Source organism: Gossypium arboreum, chromosome 11 (assembly GCF_025698485.1).
Source record: "Gossypium arboreum isolate Shixiya-1 chromosome 11, ASM2569848v2, whole genome shotgun sequence".
NCBI lineage: Eukaryota > Viridiplantae > Streptophyta > Magnoliopsida > Malvales > Malvaceae > Gossypium > Gossypium arboreum.
In genome coordinates this window covers 8,142,749-8,162,108 of record NC_069080.1, presented here as the reverse complement: position 1 = coordinate 8,162,108, position 19,360 = coordinate 8,142,749, and the positions used below count along the sequence as shown (strand labels likewise).

At 33.4% G+C, this 19,360-nt stretch overlaps 3 protein-coding genes across 4 annotated transcripts; 2 read left to right on the top strand and 1 right to left on the bottom strand.

Moving 5' to 3' along the window:
- The first annotated feature begins 7,535 nt into the window (after nucleotides 1-7,535).
- Nucleotides 7,536-8,874, top strand: LOC108474006 (uncharacterized). The gene is made up of 3 exons (XM_017775865.2): nucleotides 7,536-7,870; nucleotides 7,966-8,112; nucleotides 8,570-8,874. Exons 1-3 carry the CDS (start codon nucleotides 7,598-7,600, stop codon nucleotides 8,711-8,713), a joined length of 564 nt encoding a protein of 187 aa, XP_017631354.1. The 5' UTR covers nucleotides 7,536-7,597; the 3' UTR covers nucleotides 8,714-8,874.
- A 222-nt stretch (nucleotides 8,875-9,096) lies between these two features.
- LOC108474005 (cell division protein FtsY homolog, chloroplastic) lies at nucleotides 9,097-12,117 on the bottom strand. 2 transcript variants are annotated; one of them, XM_017775863.2, is made up of 12 exons: nucleotides 11,666-12,117; nucleotides 11,452-11,556; nucleotides 11,260-11,333; nucleotides 11,107-11,165; nucleotides 10,908-10,945; nucleotides 10,659-10,779; nucleotides 10,483-10,551; nucleotides 10,310-10,392; nucleotides 9,868-9,936; nucleotides 9,707-9,769; nucleotides 9,473-9,598; nucleotides 9,097-9,377 (listed from the first exon to the last, which is right to left on the bottom strand). In XM_017775863.2, exons 1-11 carry the CDS (start codon nucleotides 12,035-12,037, stop codon nucleotides 9,485-9,487), a joined length of 1,167 nt encoding a protein of 388 aa, XP_017631352.1. In that variant the 5' UTR covers nucleotides 12,038-12,117; the 3' UTR covers nucleotides 9,097-9,377; nucleotides 9,473-9,484. The 2 variants fall into 2 exon arrangements, with proteins under 2 accessions (XP_017631352.1, XP_017631353.1); XM_017775864.2 differs by having other exon boundaries at nucleotides 9,097-9,340.
- Nucleotides 12,118-18,171: 6,054 nt separating this feature from the next.
- LOC108472986 (BON1-associated protein 2-like) lies at nucleotides 18,172-18,699 on the top strand. The gene has a single exon (XM_053021217.1). The coding sequence runs from the start codon at nucleotides 18,172-18,174 to the stop codon at nucleotides 18,697-18,699; it is 528 nt and encodes a 175-aa protein (XP_052877177.1).
- Nucleotides 18,700-19,360: the final 661 nt, after the last annotated feature.

Below are 19,360 nucleotides of genomic sequence, written 5' to 3'. Positions count from 1 at the left end.
ATAGTTCCCAAATCAAATCTATAGAAAATTCCACTTCTCTTCTCGGTGGCAATCCTGGTAATTCTTCCGAAACACATCGAAAATTCACATACCATCGAATCGCTCTGTATCTTTGACTCGAGATACCTTGGTGTCGAGTACATAAGCCAAGTAAGCATCATACCCTTTTTGACATACCTCTGTACGCCATTATCGAAATCATATCGATAACCCTCTGTCGATCAGATTTCACCCGAGCAACTCACCATTCGACATTTTAACACAATATATTTTGTTTACAATTTACTACCGCATCATGTTGGGTTAACCAATCCATACCCAATATCACGTCAAATTCATCAAATGGCAAGAACATCAAATCACCGGAAACAATAACCTCTTACCATCAAGGGACAATTTTACAAATTTTATCCACTAACACGATCGCCCGGGGGTTTGAGACTTTAACCACAAATTCAAGAGGTTCAACAGATAAATTTTAACAATTGCAAGTTTAACACATATATATGAATGCGTAGAACCGGGATCAATCAATGCAAGAATATCAAGATCAAGTAAAGAAAATGTACCAAGAATAACATCGGTGTCAAGCATCTTCTCTAGCACGAATGGCATATGTCCTAGCAGTGCTCGTACTCGTGCCTACCTATAGTATCTTTTGTAGCTCCTCGACTACCAACGACATTACGGATGGTCGAGGTGGTCTCGCCTCGAAACTAGATTACTCGACTTCGATATATGTTCAACTTCTTTTCAACCCTTTCGGACAATCTCGAGGAAATGGTCAAAAGAACCACATCGGTAACAAGCCCCACTCTTAAATCGGCATTCACCAAAATGAGCTTTATTACAAGATCGGCATCTCGGTTTAGGAGTGCCAACACCGGTCATCGATGGAGTAGAAGGCCTTGGATTAGTGCGTTGAGAACCTCGCTTTTGCCCGAATACCCAATGGTCAAGTAGAACGATCCCGATATTTCTTCAATTTCTTTGAAGCGAAAACCGGATTTTCCCATCGGTCTTTTACTAAAATTCGAGCTTCCTCTCACTGCTTTCTTTTCTTTGCTCAATTCTTCGCTTTATAAGCTCTCTCGCCAATGTAGCAAACTCTCGAATTTCAAGAATTCGATCAAGAATTTAATGTCTTCATTCAACCCTTCTTCAATCGTTTGCACATTTCAACTTTCCGACTGTACCCATTCTCGAGCATATTTACTCAATCGAACAAATTCTCTTTCATATTCAGATCTCGATCTATTGCCTGTTTTAGCTCAAGAAATTCTTTTCTTTTCGGTCAAGGAACCTCTGGTGATATATTTTTTCTCGAACTCGGTCGAAAGAATTCCATGTAATTTCTTCTTCGAACAACTGAAGCTTTAGTATTCCACCAATGGTAAATCAGTATCTTTTAGCGGGAGACGGCACATTTCGTACATTCTTCGGTGTACAAGATAATTCTTCCGTAACCCGAGTAGTATTTTCTAACCGAATTCAGCCCGCTCGTAATCATCATCAATCGCTACTCAAATTCTTCTACCCCATATTTTCAATTTTATCTACTGGAGCTTTCCTTTTCTCGATGATTTAGTACTGCACCTTGTGGGATCTCGGAACCGTGAAGGAGCAGGAGGGAAGCTTGAACTTGCTGCACTACAGTGGTTAGTTCTTAAGTATTGATTAAACCATTCATTCATCATTTGAAAGAAGGCTGTTTTGCCTCCTCCCTTTGTCTCGGCCTTCTATCGCTAGTTTCTTCTCTTTGTATCAAGTTTGAGCATGACTCCCACTTCCTCAGATTGAGCTCGGTCGGATGACATTACTATAAGAAAAACACATTTTAAATGGTCGAGATATCACACTATCAATAATAATTTAAATGGCATGTATATCTAATCCCAGATTTGCTACATCGGTCCTAGAACCGCTAAACCGTAGCTCGATATTAATAAATGTAATACCCCTACCCATATTCATTGCCTAATAGGTACGAGGCATTACCGAGTTTACTAATTAATTTTTTTTAATTCAACATATTTTCATGATAGATTCATGCATTTATATAAGATAACGTCATCACATATCTATAACTGTGTTTGTTAACCATACTAATGGCTAACTTTACATTCATTTCACGTTAACATTTACTTTGTTAGCTTATACATGCCATTGATTTCCAAAATAAAGTTTCTTTATATACCGTAATCCCGAGGTTGATAAGGTGATGTGTCTCCCACCAAATCGACCTCCGAGCTCTTAACACTACAAAACAGGAAAAAGGAAGCGGGTAAGCACTTTGTGCTTAGTAAGCTCATGTAACAAGAATTATACTTACCTAATACTTTCAATACAATATAATAAACATTCATATATCCATTCAATGCATTATTACCCTAACATGCACAAACTCAACATTCAAGTTAGTACAATAATTTCCATGTATCAATAATATATATATATATATATATACCATAATTGATGTACTCATCAATACCATGATTTTCATTCCTTATTATTTTTCATATTTATCCCGTTGAATTTATCGAATTTCGATGGATTTTCAGAGGTACACTTTTAGTGTACAATTCGGTCCGTCAATTCATATTCATGTGCGACATTTCCATTTCAGAGAGCACACTCATGAACCTCAACCTTGCAAATGGATTACCACCGAGCTAAATCCTCGCAATATAAACTCATAGAGTATTGTCGGGATTACCACCCAAAGCTAAATCCTGCAACGACAATTACTCTAATGAGCTTGGATCTCAATTACCACCCAAGCTAAATTCAGACCCTAATTCGGATTACCCGTCCGGCTAAATCCATTTTACACATATTCTTCGGAGGGCTATATCAGATAGGATCACCCGTCCGGCTAGATCCTTTTTACCGTCAATTCCTTTTCGAGATCCATCGAATTTTCCTTTCATTCAAACGGATTTCTTCCCATTTTATCAAATATATCAATGTTTCATAAATTTCCATATAATGAACATTCAAATCATATTCAGATCAAAAACATGCATTTCAAGCATTTAAGAATATAATTCAAGTTACGAAACTTACCTTGATACTTGATTGTAAACAGTAAAATCTATTAATCCCGAACTTTTCCTTTCCTCGATCTAGCTTCAGATTTGAATCTTCTGGATCTAAATAAATAAATTTAATTATCAATTTAATACATTTCATGTTCATATGCAACATTCTCTATAATTCAACTATTATTTATAGTTCATTCAAAGCTGTCTACTTGAGTCATAGTCACTAAATTATTTATAACTTGAGCTACGGAACTCCAAATTAAGATCCGTTAATTTTCCCTGAAACTAGACTCATATATTTTTTTACCATAAAATTTTCAGAATTTTTTGGTTTAGCCAATCAGTACAGTTTATTCTTCAAAGTCACCCCTGTTCTGTTGTCTAACAGTTCTGACCCTTCTTCACTAAAAATAAATTATCTCTTTATACAGAATTCAAATGATGTTCTTGTTTGTTTCTATTAAAAATAAACTCATTCAGAATTCTAGACATATAAATTTAAGTCCCTAATTATTTTTATTCAATTTTTTATAATTTCTCAAAGTCAGAACAAGGGAACCCGAATTCATTCTGACCTTGTCTCACAAAATTCATTATATCTCAAAATTTACAAATCCATTGCTTGCAATATTTCTTCTATGAGAAACTAGACTAAATAAGCTTTAATTCCATATTTTTTTCATCTTCTAATTCGATTCCTAAAATTTTTGGTGATTTTTCAAAGTTAGTCTACTGCTGCTGTCCAAACTGTTTTAGTGCAAGCTGTTTATTACCATTTTTCCCCTAAGCTTTTAATAAATGATAATTTCGTCCCTACTCAATTAGCCTCTCAATTTAGCTGACTTTTCTCAATTAACATTTTATTCTATCACCTTAAACTAGTTTACAACCTTTAGGAATCAGAATTTCAGCAATAGACTTTAATTCCAAACATTTTCACAATTAGGTCCCAAAAATCAATTTCCATTGAAATTGCCTAATAAAATCATCTCATAAACAAATTAAAGCTTTAATTTCATTCTATTTCATCATAAACTTACAGCACTCAACCATGGTGACTTTAAATTTCATCCATGAAATCAAAAACTAATGAATTTAATAGTAGGATCTAGTTGTAAAAGTCTTAGAAACACAAAAATTACAAGAAAAAGGCAAGGATTAACTCACTTGGTGCAAAATTATGAAATACCAGCTTAGAGAACCCTCCTATGGCGTTTTTAGCTGCTGGAATTGAAGAGAAATGAAGAGAAATCTAGATATTTCCTATTTAGTCCTAGTTTTATTTAGTTAATTTTGCAATATTCCAATTTTACCCTTAATTTATCAATTTTTCTGCTGATTGCATACCCTTGCCGGCCAGCCCAAATAACTTTTGGGTCTAATTACCTTTTAAATCCTTTCTCATTAGACTAATAAGCTATTTAATCACTCTAGCAACTTTTACACCTATTACAATTCAGTCCTTTTCATTTAATTGACTACCCAAACATTAAAATTTCCTAACGAAATTTTAATACCACATTAATAACATTTCATAAATATTTATAAAATTATTTTTGACTCGGTTTTACGAGATAGAGGTCCCGATACCTTATTTTACCCAATTTCTTCAATAATTTCTTTTTCGAACTAATCACTAAATCGATAAAATTTTCCTATCAATATTTTCATACGATTTTCCTATCATATAAATTTTCAAGCAAAAATATTAAAATAAATTTTTCTTTAAATCGGATCTATGGTTACGAAACCATTGTTCCGATAACCTTGAATTTAGGCCATTACATTCAGTCTTTTTATTGAAGCCCAACACTTGTTCTACCATTTTAGCTCGCTCAATCAAGTTTACCATTTCAGTAATACGTTGAGATACCAACTGTAATTTGATCTCATCTCGCAGACCCCGTAAAAATCTCTTACAATTGTCAGCTTTAGTTGGAATAAACTTTGAGGCATATCTGCTGAGTCTCGAGAATTCTCTCTCATAATCTATTACTGTCATGTCACCCTGTTGTAACGTCAAAACCTCTTGTTTCTTGTCTTCGATATACATTTCTCCGATATATTTCTTTTGAAACTCTTTCTGAAATAGACCCCAAGTTATCTGATTCTCAAGTAAATGTCGAACTATTGATTCCCACCATAAGTAAGCTTCTCCTTGTAGCAACGATACAACATAAATCAAACACTCCCGGAGGGTACAATCTAATTGTTGTAAAATTCTTTTAGTCGACTCCATCCAATTTTTAGTTGCAGACGGATCGACTCCTTTCAGACCCATAAATTCAGTGGCACTATACTTTCTCAATTAATTTATTAGGGCCCGTATTTGAATTGGAACTGAAGTCGTAGTAGGAACAATTTCCGCTACTCTTTGTAGTGCATCGGCAATTTTTCTCAATGTGTCAGAATCATCTCTATCATTTCTTCTTTCTGCTCTAGGAGGTTGGTTTCTCATCGGGTTAATACTAGGTGTTACCGATTCAGTTTCATCTAACCCGTAAGATTCTTCTTCTCTGGTATGCATTTCTTCATCAGTATCATTCATTCTTTCATCCGACAATTCTTCGGTTCGAATTTGCAATAAAAAAAATCCTACTGTTTATTGTTGTTTTCCCACTTTTTGTCACTATTTTGTTACCATTTCATTATTTTGTTGTTAATATTTGAATATTGTATAACATTTATTTTTTTGTTAATTTTGCTACTATATTATAGGCATTTGCTTGTTAAGTTGCACTTATCTTAGTTATAAAGATTTTTCTTAATTTATTTTCAATTTGGTGGGAAATATTTTTTAATATTTTCAATTTATTTGGAGTATTATATTTAAAATATATATATAAAAATTAATATTAGTGGATAAAGTCCAATTTTAACATTTTTATCTAGATTAGACTTAGATCTCTTTTTCAAACTAGACCTTAACCTATCAATCAAGTTAAAAATTTTGTTAAAACTCAGCCTAATCATGGACAATCCTAATATTCTGTTTTACTTTTTTTTTTTTTCACTTTTGAATATGCACAAAACACATGCACACACCAAAAAAATCCCTGTAGCATGGTTTAATAGAATGTTAAAGTATTAGCACAATATAAAAATTTAAGCATAATAATTAATAAATATTGATTATATACTTTTTTTAACTTTTCATATATCATATAAATTTTCAACATTTAATTTTTTATGTTGTAATTTTTTTCAAGTTTGATCTTATTATATATTGTGTAATTGATTTTACGAACTTTATAGTGTACCTTACAAATTTGACTGTGTTTTCATAATTTAAGTTAATTCGTGAATCTCAACTCGATTTAACCTTTAAGACTATGTGAAGGCCACATGGAGATTCAAAATAATTGATTGCTAATCGCCTTAATATGTCTTATCCTAAAATGTCATATCACCGCTATTATCAAAAATATCAAATCAAACTTTCACGTCAACAATATTCTAATTCTTTTTTTGCCAAAAAACCATATTTTTGAAGTTACATAATTAAAATAAATCAAAATTCTAATCTTAAAACTTTTTTTTGAAGTTACTATGATTGCAATCACTCAAAATCTACCAAACATAAATTGAACTCAAACAGATAAATTAAAATGCATATATTTTTTTATAAAATAAATTTAAATAATACTCGTAGATAGGAATTTAACATTTGTCCTAATTTATTTTAAGGGGCAAACAGTTTACTTTGGTGTTTAGACAGATTCATACCAAAAAATGTCAATTTACAATTTCTCCTAAATTATAAGTTTACTTTATATTAGTGGTGATATTAGTGGTGAGCGTTTGATTAAATTGAGTGAAAAAAATTTCGAGTTAATTAAGTTTGCAAGTCCTATTTTATCATCTTAACTTAATTTAAAATTGTTTCAAATTGAGTCTAGTGAAATGAAATTCGAGTCGAGTCGAATTGAATCGAATAAAATTATTCGAGTTAAATTAGAAAACATAAACATGTCAAATAAAAATATTGGTACGGAATAACTAATTTGAAAATTTTTACAAAGCAACACAATCAAAAAATAAGATACTTGAGTATGATAAATTTGAATCATTAATTAGGTCCAAAATTATTATTTTAGAAAATTTTAAATTTTTAAATTTTTTATATATTTTTAAATAAATTTTAAATTTTGAAAATTATTTTATTTTTTTAATTTTTGTTGTGAAAGAAATCAATTTACTTATTTTCAAAGTTACTAAGAACTAGAATTTTACACTAATCTATTATCCAGATTATTAGAATTATTTGAGTTATTCAATTATAAAATTCAACTCGACTCAATTTGAATCGAATTATTTAAGTTGACTCAAATAATTTAATTTAATTAACTCAAAATTTAAAAAAAAATTAAAATTTTCAATTCAAATCAAATTTTGTTAACCTATATCTCTTCACACAAATCCACAATTTTAGTGTTAATTGACAAAATTGTAATCTAAATTTGGGAATTTACCAAAAAAACCTAAAATAAAGCTAAAAAAGAATACTGTTAAAAGCATATGCGTCAAGTCGTCAATTCTCAATAGACACAGAAATGGCAAATCCCTCATCTGCTTCTCCTGCTTCTCGGGAACCTCAAGCACTGTCTTCTTCCGATGGTGCCACTACGGCGAGACCTGGTGAGCGATCTACGCCGTACGCATCTAACGTTATGCGTTTTCTAGAAAGCGTCGGGATTTCCAATCCCATCCCGGACAATTACAGTTCAGAAGACTTTTATTCTGATTTCTTATGTAACCACCTCAAGACCGACACTGTACGACGTGGGCACATCACCTGCTTCACCACCGTCAAGCCCACTATACTCGTAATTCTTTTGGATATTTTCTCTCTATTTTTTCTTATCGGACTTGTTAGATGAAAATTTTCTTTTTCTTTTTTGTTTGGGGGTTTGTTTTGCAGAATTCGATGGGTGGGTTACACGGAGGGGTAATTGCAGCAATATCAGAAAGAGTGGCGATTGCGACAGCTAGAACGGTGGTGGGTGAGGATAAAGAGCTTTTTCTTGGTGAATTGGCGATGTCTTATCTCTCTTCTGCTACTATAAACGTGAGATATTATTTCCTATTTTAGGGTTTTCAATTTCTAATATTGGTTTTCTTTAATCCTTATTGTGGTTTCAATTGAACTTGACTGTGATTGTGCCTGCAATTTGATGTTTAAATGATGCTATGACTTTCACATGTTATCTAACTGTTGATTGGAGTTTGTTCAAGTCTGATGTTTTCTACATTTTATTTACCTTCATTTTTAATGAACTTCCCATTGCAATATGCCTAGACATAGTAGTACACACCTTTACCAATGTCCAAATACGTACTGAAGGCTAGTGCCGGACATGGATGCTTCAAATTGCTTAGATAGGAGCTGACTTCTGCATTTCACCCTGCATTACCTGACCCCTGACCTTCCCTTGCATCTCAATAGTTTATTTGCATTCTTGACTCTTTCTTTGCGGTTTCAGTGAAGCTCATGCTATCATATGTTGTATACTTTCAACGTGCAGGCAGAGTTGATTGTTGATGGGTCTGTAGTGAGAAGTGGAAGAAATACAACTGTAGTTGCGGTCGAGTTCAAAATGAGGAAAACTGGGAAACTGGTCTATAGTAGCCGTGCTACCTTCTATAATTCACCCATTGCCAAGCTATGAACTTCCCCATACTAAGTCGCTCTGCTGATAACCAAACTCCTATAAGACTTATCTTTGTGTTGGTATTGCCACGTCAATAATAATCATGTGCCAATAATCAAGAAAAAATCTTGTTACTCTGTAATTCTTGATGAAATATATTGTAGACCAATAGGAAAATAGATTAATGTGTCAAATTGTTACACAAAATTATCAGGTCTAAACGATCTGTTTAATATGCCTAATTTAGAGATTAGCAAAGAGGGACCTAAAATTGAATCTGGTTAATTCAGATCAAATGGGTTTTCCATTAGTTTCTGGTTAACTGCACTTTTGTGGCATACTTATACAGGTTGATAAAAGCAGATGCAACATTATCCTAAAAAAATGGAACAGAAACAAACTATTTGAATAGCACATTTCATTTACTAATCTAACATTCTTAGAAGTGTGAGCTTTTGGTTTTTTACTTATCAACTAAAGAATTTGCTCATCAATGAAGACAAGATCATAATGCTCAAATATTAGGAGAGAGGAATAATGTATAGACCCAAAAATTTGCATCATCATTATCTTGCTGAAGCTTTTTCACACATCCGAACGAGTACTCTTGTGACCGCGTTCTTACAACAATATGCGTGTAGAAGCCTGACATAAGCCAAACTGGTCTCAAACGATTACAATTCTAAGAAACATGAAGAAATTGCACTGGTTTAATTCCAATGAACATGGTGATTGATAAGATGTTATCAAAAGGATTATATAAACGGATCACTTTACCAACAATATTTCTCACGAAAATATGGCATTAACAAATGCCTCTGCATCAAAGGGTTGAAGGTCTTCAACACCTTCACCAACACCGACAAACTTCACGGGAATGCCAAGCTCATCAACCACACTGACCTGAGGTAAGAACATTGATAAAATGTGAATTGAAAGTTCAAAAGCAACCCTGACACCCTCCCACCTCTCACCCCAAAAGCAAAGAGAAGCTGGTTTAAGAGAGGGTACCACACAGCCACCTCTAGCAGAACCATCAAGTTTTGTCAAAATAAAACCAGTTATTCCAACAACCTGACACAAAAATTGCATGTTAATACAGATGAAATAAGATGTTAGCATTTGACAAGTTTGTCCTAGTATCTTGATGAAGGCGAGGGTAGGAAGAGTGCCTCATTGAACTCTCTAGCTTGAGGAAGCATATTCAATCCGGTGTTCCCATCAAGAACTAGTAGTATCTCCTGCACATGTTGTGGTATTGCCTTAATTAGGATAACTCTTTGCTATAAATACAAGAATTTGAAAAGATAAATACGTAGCATATTCAATTCGCTTCAAATTCATTATCCTTGAAGGTACCTTTGAAGATACTACTAAAAGCTATAACTAAACCATAGAAACTGATATTAAGAAATCACCCATTTTCATGTCAGGGGAGACATGCTCTTAAGGAATAAGACAAAAATGATGCCCAAAGTAAATGAAGGTGGGAAATAGAGGCAGATAAAATAATGTATCAAAGATGAGCTTTGTCTGGATAGATGGGTAAATGCAAATCTGTCACATTGCCCGCACATTTTAATGAGTTCATGGTCAGGAATAACTTGAGCTTACATTAGGTGCACCACGAACAACTTTTTCGACAGCCTTCTTACATGCTATCAACTCTTCCATCAAGCTGTAATTGGTGTGAAGGCCTGCAAAATTAATAAATCATGCCAGTGAGAAACAGTTTCAAGGCAGAGAAAATCGACAAGATCAAAAGATGAAGGTTTCATAATACTTACGTCCAGATGTGTCACATAAGACAACATCAAAACCTTGCTCTTTACCTCTTTTCACAGCCTGCGAAAGCACTATTCAGAAAGCATTTTAAAACCACAAGTTAACAGTTCTGTAACGCATCACAATGATAACAAACAGCAAGGCCCCTTTCCTTTTCGGTCCTATTCTATTTGTCTACCTGATGATGCTTTCGCATTCTCTTTTTCAGCTACAACTATCTCACAACCAGTTCTCTCGGCCCATATCTCTAGTTGATCACTAGCAGCTGCTCTGAATGTGTCCCCTGCAGCCATCAATATCTGCCAAGATCTCAAACTGTAAGAAAAAATTACATGCAAGAACCATTTGTGAATAAGCATGTTTATAACCATAAAGGCCTTCATCACGTTGTAGTAGCTAAAGCATTTTATGCTTTTTAGTAGCTCACTTTTGCCCCTTCATTCTTTAGTCTATAAGCCAGCTTTCCTGCAAGGGAATCATTAATTGGATTATTTTATAATAAATCGTCAGGCATCAATTTGTTTAGATAAAAGTTGCTCATCAATTAAGATAACCCACAGAACCCCATTCCCAAATCTTAACTCCCTTAACTCTATAACAATTCAGACATTGCTTTTTAGCCTCACCAAGTGATGTTGTCTTGCCACCTCCATTAACGCCAACAATCATGATCACGGCTGGCTTCCTGATAGCATCAAAGAGCGTTCAGCAAGAGGAACAACCGACACCAGTTTACAGCAGGAACATCAAGAAAATTCAAAAGATGAAAGATGATAAACCTGAATCCAAGTCGAAGCTCGGTGTTACTCCCCTTCGTTGTTAAGAGATCCAACACACTCTTCTTCAATGCATCCTAAACCCACAATTGATTCACATTTTTTCAATATGTGTAACCTCATAAAATAGAACACTTTCACTAACTAAATCCAATAAAAGAAATTTAAAAATATTATGGTATTTCCTGTATTAACCTTTATTTCACTTCCTGATTTAAGTTTTCCACTTAGAATATCCTCCCGCAAGCGTTCCACTATTTTAATAGTAATTCTTGGCCCAAAATCGGAGACCAACAAAGCCTGCAAAATCAAACTAAAAATAAATAAATTTATTCATTTTCAGATCTTTTTAACTGCTTTAATTACACTTTTTCAATAGCATTTGATCAATGAATAGAGAAGAGAAAACCTCTTCAAGTTCATCGAGGACGCGATCGGTGTCGGCGAGGTTCCAGTATAATAAGAGTTCGTCGATGACGGCGAGGTTGTCTCTGGTTTTGGAGAAACCTGAGAAGATCTTTTCGACGTCACTCTTGGCCTTTTCCTTGATCAACCGGCCGAGCCGAGTGAAGAACCCGATCTGACTAGCCAGGACTTTGAAACGGGAAGCGATTGGCCTAGCGGTTGTGAAAGGACTGAACCGGGTTCGAGGGAAGTTGGAAAAGAGCGGTGACGGTAAGGGTTTGAAAGTGAGGGAGAACTGAGCAGAAGAAGCCATTTCTATGGCTCTCGGTAAACTGAATTCTGTGAGATGAAGCGAAGGACTCGGAGTGGATAGCATTCTCCCAACGACGTCGTTTGGATGCAACGGTCTAATAGATGTGGATGTCAAAAGATAATCCAATTTTATTTCTGAAATCGGCTTCAACCGGACTTTAATCCGTTAGTTAACTTGTATATATTTTATCCAGTAAATATATATTTTTACTATTTATTTCCATAGACAATATTATTTTTACACTTCCGTACTAAAGTGTTCCAAAAATAAGATGGTGCAAGAAAAAAAAAATCTTGAGTTATCTATTTTGTCTTAAATTTTACAATTAGGTATATCTTCTTATGAATATCTTATTAAGTAGATGTCTACTATAATTAAGATAAAGTTTTAATATAATTTAAATTCTAATAGTTATAATTATTAGAATTAGATCACTACTACTATTATATTTCTTATGCCTATAAATAGAGACTACGATAAAGTATCTCTTTTAATTACATTATCTATTACTTTCATATTTTCTTTATTCTTTATTCTTCTCCATCTCTCTTTATTTTATAACATATCTAATTTTTTCCACATTCATTCTAAAATTTAATAATTTTTTTTAATTTAGTTCTTGAATTAGGTTAAAGTGTCACGATGTGATATCTATCATCATTTAAAATTTTAAAATATATAAATAATCTAAAAATATAAAATATATATTTAAAATTTTCAACTGATAAATAACTATTTACCTAATTATATTCTTCAATGGTTTTTTAAAATGTTTTACAAAATAAATAAAAACTAATATAATTATCAAACACGATTACATATTTAAATTTTTAATAATTTATTATTTAAGTAATAATTCATATGATAAAAATTCTCTAGAGTTGTTCATAGGTTGAGTCGGATTAAGTTCGAACCGAATCAAGAAAAATTTAGGCTCATTTTTGGGCCCGACCCAACTTAAATAAAAATACTAAAACCTAAGCTTGACCTACCTGTATTAATTTTTTATATATAAATAAATTTAAAAATATAATATATTAAATATATTAAAACATCAAAATAAATGTTTACCAACATATAAAAAATTAAAAAATATTAAGAAAATGTAACTTAAATAGCAAATACCTCTACATTAGTAACAAAATTAATAATAAAACAAGAGTTATATAATACCTAAATAATAATAAAATAATAATAGCAATATAATTGCAAAATGATAACAAAATAATGAAAAAATAATAACAAAACAACAATAGATTTTTTTGAGGGGACTAGAACCGAAAATACTTATAAAGCTCGACACTTTTAGAAAATGTACGTTTATTTTTTTTCTCAATGTCGATTTTTCAAGTCACCCTCAATAACGAGTATAAGCACCGAAAATTCTTACAGGAATACATAACCACGCGAAGAATGCATTATGGCACAAAAAATCCTTCTCGGTGTTTCTTTTTGCAGGGCCATTAATTAGATGGAAAATGCAATGAGGAAGCTAAACAGATATGCCTTTATGAGCTTTTAGGTGGTGCTTTGGTAGCTTTGAGATGCTTGTAATATGGAGATCACTCAAGTCAAGGCGATGGCTCCATGAGATGCACTAATTAGGGCACAGACGTTGCAAGAGAATTCTTCAGGGTGCAAGATTTGTTGTATGCGTTGTCGCTGCCCATTCGCTCCTCTATTGTGAAATGGGAAGCACCCAGTGGAGATGTGCTCAAGCTTTATGTGGATGTTGCCTAGAGATCAACCGGGAGAAAAGTAGCTTGCGAAGTGATTATACGCAACTCGAAAGGCATGGTTAGAGCTGGTTGTGCCTCGTGCCTTTGAATCTTTCTACTGAAACTTAAGTTGTTGTTGAGGCCCTTCTCTTTATCAGAAATCATGGTTTTCATCTGTTATGCTCTCTTATTTCTAGGTTTAATAATCGACCTTTGGACTTATCTTTATATGAGTATGGTCAAATCTTTGAGGGGCATGTGGATTTTGTGTCGGATTTTATTTTGTTTCTTTCCATTACATTCCTAGGCCGGCCAATGGAGTTCCCCAAGGCCTTGACTATTGATCTCGAGATTTTGAATTGGGCTGTCCCGATGCCATTCACCTGTTGGTATAGGATGACGCTATTGCAGCTTAATTCACTTTCCTCACGGGCTTTTGCTTAAAAAAGAAAAGAAAAGAATGCACTAATACTCAACAAAACGATAATATGGTCACTTGCCCCTACACATACAGAATACGTCAACAACAAATGCAGCAAATACACAGCATGATACAAAGAGTAGCCAGGCATTAAAGCCCTAAAACATAGCTAAAACAAATTTTGATAACCACCATGCCAAATCACCAGAATCAATAACCCAATCCAGGGGGGCTAAATGTGAGAACCCGTCATTGCAAGCCAAGCCAATCAATTTCCACCAGGATATCCCTTGGAATGGACCGAATCCAAGTCTCAACTTAAACTAAAATTTGTCAGCATTAAAACACCAGCAGCAGGGATGCAACTCGACACAGATCTCAATTAAATAACCGAAAGCAAGTTATGAGTTGTAACAATCTCAGACTTGACCAACTTATCTGTATCTTCATTGGCTAATTCGGAATCTGAGAGATGAACCACCTCCTAGCCAGGGAGGGGTCCTTGCATGAGTGGATGATATATATTTCTATAGATACAAGGAGCCTTCCAAGGGTTCCGAACACACAACAACAACACTGATGCAATCAAAATTAGATTGCCCTTCAAATCATTATTATTTTTTCTTTGCTTAGTAGTCTCCAAATATAAACAATTTCAATTCCAAATTTTTGAATCCCACGGCTTTAGGGACAACTTTGGTTGAGTCTGCAATATGTTCAGGTAAAATCCATCCTTTTTGCAACGTGATTATGGTTGACCGATTAGTTGACGTAAATTTCTACTCCAAAACTTCCTGGCAAAATCGCTGGAGAAAAGAAAAAAACCAATAGAATTAGAAAGTGCAGCAAAATACTAATGAAAAGCCCCCATCATTTTCAAACATTTTTTATTACTTGCACTTCGAACAGATATTTTCTTGTTTTTATGTGTTCCGACCACCAGTTTTGACCAGCGCCTCCGCCCTCCACAGGCATATATTTTATCAAATTTATTGGCCAATAAATAATTAACAGATTTAGTTTGGTCCAGTTCCATCACAAATACATAAAGCACTAATACCTGTAAATCAATTGTTGGATCAACATTTTATTAATAGAGTTTAATTTTTGTTTTAAATTTATTTATTAACTTTAGTAATGTTTAATTTAGGGTTAATTGCATCAAAAATCTCTAAACTATCACCTTCAATCTAAATCAGTCTTTAAAATTTAAATTATTCTAATTACAGTTTTAAATTATTGAGGTTATATCAATTAGATCCTTTCATTATAAAATTTATTAATTTAATTGTTAAATGATATATTAAATCTTACGTGACAATTTAAAATAAAAATTTAAGAAAAATAAATGTTATAAAAGTGTATATTTTAAAAATTTTAGTTTTGATGTTTTCAAACCTTTAATAAAAGCTTTAATGTTTATTCTTTAATTTTGTTTTAGCTTTACTTTATTTTTTAATTTTTACTTTTAAATTTAATGTGACTATGTTTTATTTTTTAAATAATTTTAAATTTACCTATATAAGATTTGGTGTACCATTTAATGATTTTAATAATAAAAAGACATGATTAATAATTTAATGATGTAACTAAAATATTTTGAAGTTTAGAGACTAATTTAAAATAAAAATCATAATTCAAGGATCTCTAGTACAATCAACTTGAAACATTAATATCGATAAAGGTGAATTTAGATGGGCGGTTCGTTTACTTGCAATTAGTGTAAAAAGAGCAGTGACAATGAAATTAGATATTGTAGCGATATTATAGCATGAGATAAAAAATAAGTTGAACGCATCGTTTCGCACCCAATCACCCATCTAAACCCAGTTTAAGGCTTCCTTTGGATTGGATTTTACCCATGATGAGATTGAATATTGGGTGAATATTCCTTTTCACTGCACTGGTTTCTTATTTGGAAGATTTGAGATACGGTGCAATTGAGCACTCTCACCACATTGCTGCTCTCAATTTTCACTAGAGCTAAAGGTGTCAGTGGAGAAAAGGCTGAGGTCAATTTCTTTATTACCCTTGTTCTTTGTGTGTGTGTGTTTTTTTTTTTTTTAGTTTTATAGAAAGTAAAATATTGTTAGATATTATTATATAATTTTTATATAACAATTTAATAAATATATAAATTTATTGCCATAAATATATAAGTTTAATTGTTATTTAATATAAAATAATTTTTAGTGAAATTGACTGATATTTATTATCGCATGGCTCAAGGCAAAAAGATTGAGAAAACTCGGCACAACAGTATCACGAAAAGACTATGCAAACAAAAATCAACTAAAGGAACAGCAACATGAAACGACAAAAAACAACAAAGAAAATAAAACAGCTTGCAAAATAAACAAAGTAATAAAGCACCTAGGGGCAATCAAACCCAACAAAGAAAAAGAAACGCCCAAAGCCAAACAATCAGAAGCATTCTATCAAATATCAGCCGACCATCTTCTTCTACCTCTGAGGAAAAAAACTAGTAAAGAAGAAGAACGGGAGCTTTGAATCCAACCTGGAGATTCAGCAAACCTTCTCCATTATTCAAAGCACATCATGGGGGACTATGATAACTCTAGTTCCAGTCCAAAACGTCCTTCATCGCCCTCGCCTCCACAGCATCGGGCACTCCATCCACCCAGACACCAAAACACTGACTTCTTCGACCTTCCAATGTCAACATGTGAGCCACTTCATTAGCCATACGGGGCACAAAACGGTATGTAACTTTATCAATTTGAGTTTCCAAAATACTGATGTGGTGAATAATCGACCTGATCATTGATTTATCCTTTTCCTTTTTCTTGATACTTTTGATAACTGTCAGAGAATCACCCTCCACAGCTAGTCTCCGAAAGCCCATCAAACCCTCGCTTCAGCCATAAAGGCATCAACAACATCTTTAAAAAGATAAGTTTCCGTCCCTCTAATTTCTCCTGTTGAATCACTAGCTATAGCTGCTGTAATAGCGAGTCTAACTGAGCTATGAAAAGCCGCATCAAAATTTATCTTAATTAATAACGTCAGTACCTGGGGATCTCCAAATTTCTTTTATCATAGGTTTAGAAGACAGGCTAAGATTCTCCTGAATAAATCTAAGCTCTTGTTCATACCCTTTAATAAACCCCACCACTTCTTGCAGAGAGAACTTTACACCTTCATGCGTCAGTTTATTTCTTCGATACCATAGACTCCATATGACAATCACAATGAAATGTTTTTGTTGTTCATCTGTTACAGAAAAAGTTTTAACAAAACGTTCCTTACAACACATTAAATCAGGATTCCGTCGTTTGTAAAATAATTTAAATGTATTTTATTATTTATTATGAATATAATTTAAAAATATTTAAATTTTATTGCATATATTATTTAATATTAATATAATTTAATTATTTATTTTATTATAAGTACATTGTAAATTAATGTCTATAATTGTTATTTTTTATTTTCATCTCACCACTATAGCTACGTTTGAATACAACTATTTCTATTTCTACCGCTATAATATCTAATCTCACCACTATAATAATTAATCTCACAACAACTACTATTTTTAACCTCATTGAAAGAAAATACACTGTACTTCCATATTAAGCCTAAGTAATTGTATCATTCAACGTTTGGTTTAGATGACGTAACCCGTTTAAACATTTGTTCCTCCGGATTTTCTGTGTTTGATTCCTTTGTTTATCTTTTATCTTTTTATTTAACCCCTTACATCCATCCTTCCAGGTTCTTTCGTTGGCATTTGCAAAAATCGATCACCAATTTCGTACCACACACGCGCTTCTTATCATAGCCAATTATGACTTCTAGTTCGGTCAAAATTTTAAAGTCTATAGTCAACAGTGAAGCAGCACCTCTCTTTCCGCCGCCTTTCTCACCAACTTCCTTTCAACCACTACCTCTTCCTTATGTTATATAATATAAACCCTCCCTCCTCTTCAACTCTCTCATATTGAATTTCATCAAAAATCCTAAACCTCCTTTCAATATTCTTCTTAATAATCTTCGCTTATTTCTTTTCCTCTTCTTCTTCATTAATTGTTACAATGGAGACAAAATCTCGCACTCTGGAGATCACAATTTTGTCAGCGGAAGATCTAAGAATCCATAACAAATCGGTTAAAAAGAACGCTTTCGTCGTCGTCCAGACCGACAGTTTTAACTCTAAGACGACGAAGATGAACGGGAAAGGAGGGAGCTCTCCTTCGTGGAACGATAAACTAGTGATGGACATGCCCATGCACACACACTTCGTCACGCTCCAAGTCAATTGCAAGTCCTCAGGTGGTAGGGATAAAACCGTCGGACTTGTAAGAATACCGGTGACGGATTTTATCGGAGGGTATTCTCCCGAGACTTGCTTACAGTTCTTGAGTTACCGATTAAGAGATCCAAAGGGACTCAAGAACGGAATCCTTAACGTTTCTATAAGACTAAAAGAACCCTTACAAGCTTGTTCTTCCCAGGCTGTAGCGTCTGGGCTTGGGATCCCCATCGACGGACGAAATGATTTTGGAGTTGTTACTGGGATTCCCATTTGTAGTGGCTATCCATCTACTGCTTTCTTTAGATGAAGCAATCTTTATTCAGTTGTATAAAACACGGTCAATTAAACTTTTTCTTTTATTTTCCCCAGATAAAACTAAAAACTTGTTGCTACACTTCATTACTTCATTCAAAAATACTACTCAAACGGGCTCATTTGGCATTGATTACTCGGTTTCCAGGAATAATGTTGATTATGATGAAGATTTGGGTATAAGAATTAAGCCTATGCCTATCTCAATTTGGTGAACGACTTGGGTGTACCAAGTTAAAGTCAAAACACGTGAGAAGAAAAGAAGAATAGGTTCTTCACGTTTAGAAATCTCAAACATTGCTTTTGTTCTCCTCACCCCACTCCAGGGAAAAAAATTTAGTCTTAGGGTGGCGTTTGGTTTTAGTTCGGCGCATTTAATTTTCCTTTTATCTTATATTAATATTATTGCTATTTTTATACTAACTAGCACTGCCAATTCAAAAGTACCTTAATGAAAAATAAAGAATTATGCATATACAACGGCTATGTGAAAGTGGAATTATATAATTTAGTTTGATCCAGAAAGTGAAACAGATATATCTTTCCTATCTCGAAAGCTTCCTAGCAATTTCAAGTGAAAAAAAGTTGCATAGCGTGGTATCTGCCTGTGCGGGTCTTGATAGCTTCTACATCTTAGATGGTTGCTGGGAAACTTC